Raw genomic sequence first — 7598 nt, forward strand, 5'->3', positions numbered from 1 at the left:
CCCTGACCTATTATTCACAGCCCTGCACCGTGGAGCGTAGGAGAAGGAGAGACACTGATAACAAACTCCTGCCCAACGGCACCGTCAGCTCAGATCAAATACGCGTGAAAAAGGATGGTAAGAAGTATTTTCCAAAAATCTAGACGACAAAAACTGACAGAAAGGCCAGACATGAATGTGCTCACATTTTCAGAAATGTTGTGAACTGATGTAAAAACAGAAAGACTAAGACTGACAGTGGCTAGCTCTTCTGAGACACTGACTGTGTGTGTGTGTGTTTTCTTACAGAGCGTACTCCAAGTACTTTCTCTGCTCAAGGTAAGAGACATACATGGTTTTAAATCCCGCTGAGAAATTCCTCCTTATTTCCAGTGATTGGTTCCATTTCTGCTTCTGCAGCTGCATCACCTGAGGCCAGTAACCACTACAGCAGCCCAGTGGTGGCTGTTATTATCTGCCTTGTGGTCCTGTCCATCCTGCTGGTGGCCATGGCTGTGTACTTTGGGTTTTACATCAGAAGAAGGCACTAATACAGGAACAGGCACCAATGAGCCGGGGCACAGAACCGTGCCAGTTCTCCTTTAAGTCTAGCTCTTCAGGATTTATTCATCTCACGCTGGTAGAATGTTCTGGCTGCAGAGGGCGTTGTCTTCTCAGCATCTTCTCAGCCTGCAGCTTATTGGTCAGTAGGAAGCGGGTGATTAACATGGCGGTAACAACAATCAGTACTTTGCTCTGTAGACTCAGATGTAGTTCATGAAATGATTCACATGTCACCAGACTCTCAAATATGTCACTTTTTAAAACAACTCTGACAAAGCTCAATATTCTGTTAAAAAAAACCAAAACCAAATCTAAATTATGTAGAATTGTTCAGATTTGTCCAGGAGTCAGTTCTTGTTCACTCATTTTCATTCAACACTGCATCTTACTTGAAAATGATTACTTGTTGTCAAATTGTAACATGTGGTCTGGACACCATTGACTATATATAGTGTTTGTTATTGGATTTTTAATACATGAACGAAACATCAACATATATTGACCAGATTATTTGTTTTTTGGCTTCATTTCATAATGTGTTAAATATAACCACCCCTACAAAAATACTGTAGCTGAAACAGTTAACCACAGAAAAGTTGTTCAAAATTAGACACGTTAAAATTAAATGCAGAAAAGCGTTACGTAAGCCAAATGTGGGTTAAATCCTGTTCCATTTCAAATTGTAATTGCTTAAAATACACCGAAACATTGGTTGAAAACTTGTTCAGAACACGCTAAATGTTGCTAAAATAAAGCTAATTTTTCACAGTTATAACCACAGCTGCTTGGAAGCAGTCGGTAGTTTGCGGATCATTTAGCTTTATTCATTATATTGACACGCCAACCTGCTGGCCAGTTGAGGTACTACACTAGCAAAAACATACTAGTAGGAAACACACAGTATGACGTTGGCCAGTCTGTGTAGTTTGATGGTGGAAACAGAGCTCATCTGTTGAAGATGTTTGTTAAATAAAAGATTCATTTGAGGAAAAGTTAAATTAGAAAACAGTTAGGTTAATGTGGACGAAACAGAACTGCGTCAACTCACACATTAATGAAGTCATATATTTCCTTGCCATAAAAATAAAATGGAGTAAATCACAGTTTAATAGATATTTCTGCTCTTTGAATGTTAAAATATAATAAATACAAATATTTGCACTTATCCTGTTGTGTTTTTGTCTAATGGAGTAAAAGTCTACAAAACATTGAAAAGAGTACATAAACAAACAAAAAAAAGTGATAGCATCTAAATGCTAACAGAAAATTACAGAAAATAAATCACCTTAGTAACTAGGCTGTGTTAGCTTGGTACTGCTTTCATGCAACCAACTTCAGAATAAGTTCAGCCTTAATAAGCAACAATCCTGGCTTAATCCCTTATCTTGGTTTTGTGAATTATAAGTTGTGGAAAAAAACTCAGCAATGCAGTGAATTCACCTTTATTGCACACCACGTCTACAACACGCTGGCCCTAGAAAGGTAGATACAAAATTGCTTTAGCATAGCTTTAGCCTTACAACATCGAGCTAATTCTGGAAAAAAAAAAGTTCATATTTCTTCCTATCACTGGTGTAGCCAATTCAGTGGCCATGACAGAAACATGAACTTGAACGTTTTATGCGTTTCAAGCTGATCAATACTTTTTTAAATGAATGTAGTTTAATTTAAACATGATCTTGGGGTTATTTTCCAAAGAAATAAAGGAAATTCCAAATATTTATCTCTTCAGTCCCTCCTCAGACCCCTCATTACTTCAGGGCAGTCTTTGCAGAATGCAGGCTGCGCAGCAGCAGAACTCCCTCCACCCACTGATCAGGCGATGCCATCATTCGCTCCCACAGCGCCACTTCGTAGGGAGTGGAGTCCATCCAGTCCACCGGTGCCCCGTAACTTTTACCTGGAGGTCAAACCCAACAAAGAAAGACTCTCAGGGGAAGGCTAAAGGTTAGCACAAGATAGTCTTTTCCACTATCTTAAAGTTTGCTAAAATGACAAAGAAGCTGAAATTATACAAAGAAAAAAGCTTAAAATCCAGAGGAAAAATAAAACCTACTTTATCTTATAGGAAAACAAAGTAGTGCAATGTTAATTCAAGGATAACAGTTAGTTTTACAGTAGCTAAAAGATAGCCCCGTAGCTACCTGTTCCTACTCCGAGCCTTAGTCCTCCCAGCGGAGAACTGTTGAGCCCATCTCGGTCCCAAACAGTGAGTTCTACACAAGCTTCATTCAGGTCTGACTCACTGATGCCGTCATAGACCATGGTGTGGTTAAAGACTGGGTCCACGGTCCTCTTTAGAACCCGGGTCTTCTGACGACTCTTTCTGCTGGTGTCTGGTAGAACAAAGCTTTAAATGAAAGATTAAAAACTGTGACTCATGTGACAGCTGGAGGTTTCTGACATTTCTTCTCATCTGTTTTTTATGCGTACCACTTGACGTAAGGGTCTATGGAAGTCCGGATCAGAGGGAGGTTCTGGCATTCTTTCACCCAAATGTGAAGTTCTCCAGTGTTCGCTCCATTTATAGCAACACCTTCAAAAAAGATTATATATATAAAAAAAAGGCTACCAAAAGGTTTTTTGTCAAAAATCTTTGTAAAAGCTTGAAAAAGAAAACATGGAATAATAGATGATAAAAATAAGAAACAGTTGGACTGAAGTGGCAGTGAGGTGCTAAAAATGTGCTTACAGGTAAAGATAGCTTAGTGTTAGCCTAGAAACAACGATAGTCAGGGTGAAGGAGCCACTGACTGATACCAGAGTGAGTACTGACCCTCACTGTGACTGATCTGTGGCAGGAACCTCACAGCCAGCTTCATCTCTGCTGGTCCAATCAGAGCCACTCCTGCTGCTGGAGTGGGCGTGGTCTAAAAGGTTTAGACACACAGGTCAAAACAAAATCAATTTTGTCTGCAGTGCAATAAAACAGCCAGTAACAAGAGGTCGACGTAGTGAAGTCAAATTAGGAAATAATTAGATCAAGAGGAAATGAACTGAACGAGGTAAACTATTACTAACAAATAACAAATTCAAAAATGATCATGACTCAATAAAATGTTAAATAACCCGATCTTGAAAAGACAGAAAAGTTTAATATTGTGTTAAACAACAGAAGAGAGTGTTACATTCTCACTCGAGCTCTGAGGACCAAGTCGTTCATTTGGTTGTGGTTAAAGTCCCACGTGGACAGATCCACGTCCACCTCACCCAGGAAACTGTTTCTGCCAAAGGTGTCGTTATGCCAGACGGAGAGGAGCAGGGTCAGAGTCCTCAGCTCCTCCAGACGGACACGGTACTGCAGACGCAAAGAGAACAGTTCCACCTTCACACTAGTACTTAAAAAAAAACAGGAGCAACACACTTTATTTTGTTCTACTGACTCTCAGAATCTCGTTGAATTTTGGATTCAGCGTTTTCTTCTTCACAGACGTTTTCCTTTTTCCCAGATTTGCTTTGTCTGGAAGCAGGTAACTTTTCACATACCTGAAGAACGGGAACATGAAAAAGGATCATTTTTTACCAAATATTTTGTTATCACACATTAACTAGAAAGAGAAGCTAAAGAAATATTTGTGATATTTGAGAGCGAGGCTAAAGAAAATGCTAACATTTTCCATGCTACAAGAAGTCACTAATAAGGCTACAATGTTTCTTTAGCATCACTGAAGCTAAAAGGATCAGCTCACTTTACAGGAGCTAGAGGGGAAAATTCTAACTTTACTAAGCTAAAGGTACAGTCAACAATTCTAGGGCCAAAGGTTTGTTAATGTTAAAATTAGTTGCTAATTGTATACTAAAAATGAAAAAGAGCTAAAATTATTGAAGAGGTGATGACAACGTTACTGTTGCCATGACAGCGACTTTCCTAAAAAACAAAACAAACTCAAAGTTAACAGCCAGTGATGAGAAGAAAACTCCAGGACAGGGTTTAGAGCAGAGAAGGATGAGTCTCAGTGGTCGGACGTCGTGCACTCACGGATCTGAGCGTCTTTTCTTTGGGTCGACTGCAGCCAAGTCACGACACTCGGCCACAAAGACATGAAATTCCCGCAGCCTCTGAACATAGTTGATGGAAAAATGAATGCTCCCCTGAACCTCCACATTCCCAAAGTCCGGACTGTAGACGGTCCAGACACTGCCACTGAGCTGGGAATTAGCATGTGGACAGAACACACACATTTAAAACAACAGCAACAACAAGACTCTAAAGGACTTTAACTGTCATTTGCTTTGCATGGTGGTGTTAAAGTAGGGACACCCTGGGGGACACCCTGGGGGACACACTTACATTAACAGGAGTTAAAGATTCACCTGTATAATTATGACTTCAGGTCCACAGGTGACACATCAGACCTCTAATCTGTAAACTACTCCTTAAATCTTCCTAATCTCTTGTGTTACATTTTTACTTTCAAAGATTTAGAGATTGGGAATACCAGTTAGGAATGGAGATTGAGATTGGGATAAGAAATTAGGTTTAGATATTTAGGATTGAGGTAAGGAGTCGAGATTATGATTAGACATTTGGATTAGTTCAGTGTTGTAGATTGGGGCTTCAGATTAGTGTTAGGGATAAGTATCACATTTTTGGATCACTGATTGGTTGAGCTGTAATGATGCATCATGAATGTTTTTAAAAAAGATTGGTACGAATCTCCAATCCAAAGACCCAGAGGAGTCAAAATGTAAACTGATGCAGTGTCAATGTCAGTGTCAGTGCTGTGTTTGTGAAGATACCGATGACGTGGCTGCCAGGCCTGAGCAGCTGCTAATGTTGCTCATTGAACTGCCCATCGTCAGTCTGTCTCCATGGTTACTGTCCTCATAGGGGGCGCACAAGTCTTCGGCAGCCTCCACACACCAACACAAAACACAAAAAAGAGCAGAGTCTGACCTGATGGTTTGATGAAGGTTTCATGAGTCAAAGACCACAGAACTCTCCTGAAACTAGAAACTACACCCTGCAGAAAATGAAGCTAAAAAACTGAGAGGGGGCAAGAAGAGGGAGAGGAGGGAGCAGAACCAGAAAACCACAACCAGCTCAGCTGGAGGATCAGAGGGATCTACCCCGGCCACCCTGAGGAGGAAACCCCTCTGGCCTGATCTGGTTCTTTGGACCATGACCAACAGTTCATGACTCTTTGGTATCAGAACTGATTCTTTACCTCCTGCTGCAGAAACGAGGGAACTGATTGGCTCATTTTCTTCACGTGGTCTAGATCTGGAAAAAAAAAAAAAAAGGAGGACGAGGGTAAAGACACAGGAGAAGGTGCCAAAAGGACAACCGTCAGTCAGAAGTCTTACCCTCACTGATGTGTCGGAGCTCAGCTTGAGTTCCCTGCTCTCTGTCTCCACCTGTAGGAGAAACAGGTAAGGAACACTGACTAAAAATCTGAATCCGAAATGTAAAAAAAAAAAAAACTGAAACAAAAACTCACGTGTGGTGATGTGATCTATACTTTTGGTCACAGTTTTAGGCCTCGCCTCTGCTCGCTTCAGCGCTCTCTTCACAGGGTTCTGGCAGTCGCCCTCATTTTCAACTGGGGGAGGAAGGGTAGAGAGGAGATCTTCAAGACAGTTTTAATGTCTAATCAACAGAACACGTTGCAGTGATGAGGTGAAAGGTGTGTGTGCGAATGTTCTACAGTTTCCTCCACACTCCAAAAACATGCAGATTGGAGATTAATGTTCATCTTTATTTGACGCTCTGATGTCCAGGGCGTGACTGCACGCTCACCTGACTTCACATTTATTGACTCATGGGACCGTTGCAACTATCTTATATGTGTGCTTATACAAGCTCATAGTTGCCAGTCAACTGCATTGAATTATTTAATTAAAATGTTAAAAAGTTATTTTGTATAACGCAATAGATTTTTAAGAATGTGATAGTTGATCTGTAAACTCATTTAAATATTAACTGTATTTTTTAGAAGTATCTGTGAAGAGTGAATGACTTCCATTCTCCTGTGAAACATTATTGATTTAAGGGTTGTTACACTGGAACAACCACAGCTCCAAACATGGTGAAAGAAGAGAACAAAACAAAACAACTCAAGTCATGAGACTTCTCGTTTGTTGGAAACAGTTTCTTTTCTCTGAGACGCACCAAGCCCACAAACCAAACAGGGGCAGTGACCGAAAGCGACGCTGTGTTTACAGAGATTTACTGCTGCCAATCAGGAGGAAACAGGAGGACAGGATGTCATAAACCTGGAAACGTGGACTAAGGTCTGTAGGTCTGAGGTCTGTGTTCTGTGGCTGCAGCCACCTACCACCAGAGGTCAGAGGTAAGCGGGTGCTACTGAAGGTTCATAAAAAGGAAACAAATGGTGGATGGATACGTTGTGGACTGAAGATGTTTGTAGATCCACTGCTGCCTCAAGTTAAAAAAAAAATTGCAACTTCACTGTTTAAAATCCTTTGTTCAGATTTACCTCAGTGACACAAACTGGCCACTGGAGACAGTAGTGAACCAGCAGAAGCTTGTGAACTAAATCAATCCTTATCTTTAGGACTTTGTTGCCTTTACTGTTCACTTCCCTAAAATGGTTAAAACAAACAAACAAAAACAAACAAACTTACTGTTTGAGTTGTTCCTGGGCCTGGACCAGTTTTCTGACGCGCTGCTCACCGACGAATCATGGCCGGTGTCTGAGCTGCTGTAGTCCGGCCGCACGGGGTGATGGTTGGCCTTGTTGGTCCTTCGGCTGTGGTGATCCTCTAAGGTCACTGGGGTGCTGGTCTTCAGGGGTCCACTCAGGGTGGACTCACACCTGGATGTTCTGTAGGAGTCTTCGTTCTTCTGGGGTGAGGTGATGAAGGTTTGAAGGCTGGTGTTTTCTGTCATGCCTAAATAATGGCTGTAATCTACGGGAATGAAGGCTCGAGCACGAGGAGTCGGCGTGTCAGCTGAGTCTGATAACCTTCTATGGGTGGAACTTCTGTCGCTCTCTTTTGACTTCCCACTCTGGAACTGAATGGGGTTTCTATCCATCACCACCGGTTCCTGATGCTTTTGTTCTGGGGTGATTAACGTAGACATGCTGGTG

General features: G+C 41.4%; 2 protein-coding genes across 4 annotated transcripts in view; one reads left to right on the top strand and one right to left on the bottom strand.

Moving 5' to 3' along the window:
• The window catches only part of LOC103378290 (zona pellucida-like domain-containing protein 1), an 11234-nt gene extending 9526 nt beyond the window's left edge, over window positions 1-1708 (top strand). For all 3 annotated transcript variants that reach the window (XM_017032024.2, XM_008309454.3, XM_017032025.2), the window contains exons 10-12: window positions 21-117; window positions 289-318; window positions 400-1708. In XM_017032024.2, coding sequence (XP_016887513.1) covers window positions 21-117; window positions 289-318; window positions 400-530 — 258 coding nt within the window. In that variant the 3' untranslated portion in view covers window positions 531-1708. The remainder of the gene's footprint in view (window positions 1-20; window positions 118-288; window positions 319-399) is intronic.
• Window positions 1709-1802: 94 nt separating this feature from the next.
• LOC103378313 (synaptotagmin-like protein 2) overlaps window positions 1803-7598 on the bottom strand; it is a 12879-nt gene continuing 7083 nt past the window's right edge. The window contains exons 11-22 of the mRNA XM_008309486.3: window positions 7132-7592; window positions 5985-6086; window positions 5851-5901; window positions 5712-5767; window positions 5284-5397; window positions 4523-4692; window positions 3927-4029; window positions 3680-3841; window positions 3320-3413; window positions 2977-3079; window positions 2688-2893; window positions 1803-2443 (exon numbers count right to left, since the gene is read on the bottom strand). Coding sequence (XP_008307708.1) covers window positions 2295-2443; window positions 2688-2893; window positions 2977-3079; window positions 3320-3413; window positions 3680-3841; window positions 3927-4029; window positions 4523-4692; window positions 5284-5397; window positions 5712-5767; window positions 5851-5901; window positions 5985-6086; window positions 7132-7592 — 1771 coding nt within the window. The 3' untranslated portion in view covers window positions 1803-2294. The remainder of the gene's footprint in view (window positions 2444-2687; window positions 2894-2976; window positions 3080-3319; window positions 3414-3679; window positions 3842-3926; window positions 4030-4522; window positions 4693-5283; window positions 5398-5711; window positions 5768-5850; window positions 5902-5984; window positions 6087-7131; window positions 7593-7598) is intronic.

This window comes from Cynoglossus semilaevis, chromosome 4 (assembly GCF_000523025.1).
Source record: "Cynoglossus semilaevis isolate Cse_v1.0 chromosome 4, Cse_v1.0, whole genome shotgun sequence".
In the NCBI taxonomy this organism is placed as follows: domain Eukaryota; kingdom Metazoa; phylum Chordata; class Actinopteri; order Pleuronectiformes; family Cynoglossidae; genus Cynoglossus; species Cynoglossus semilaevis.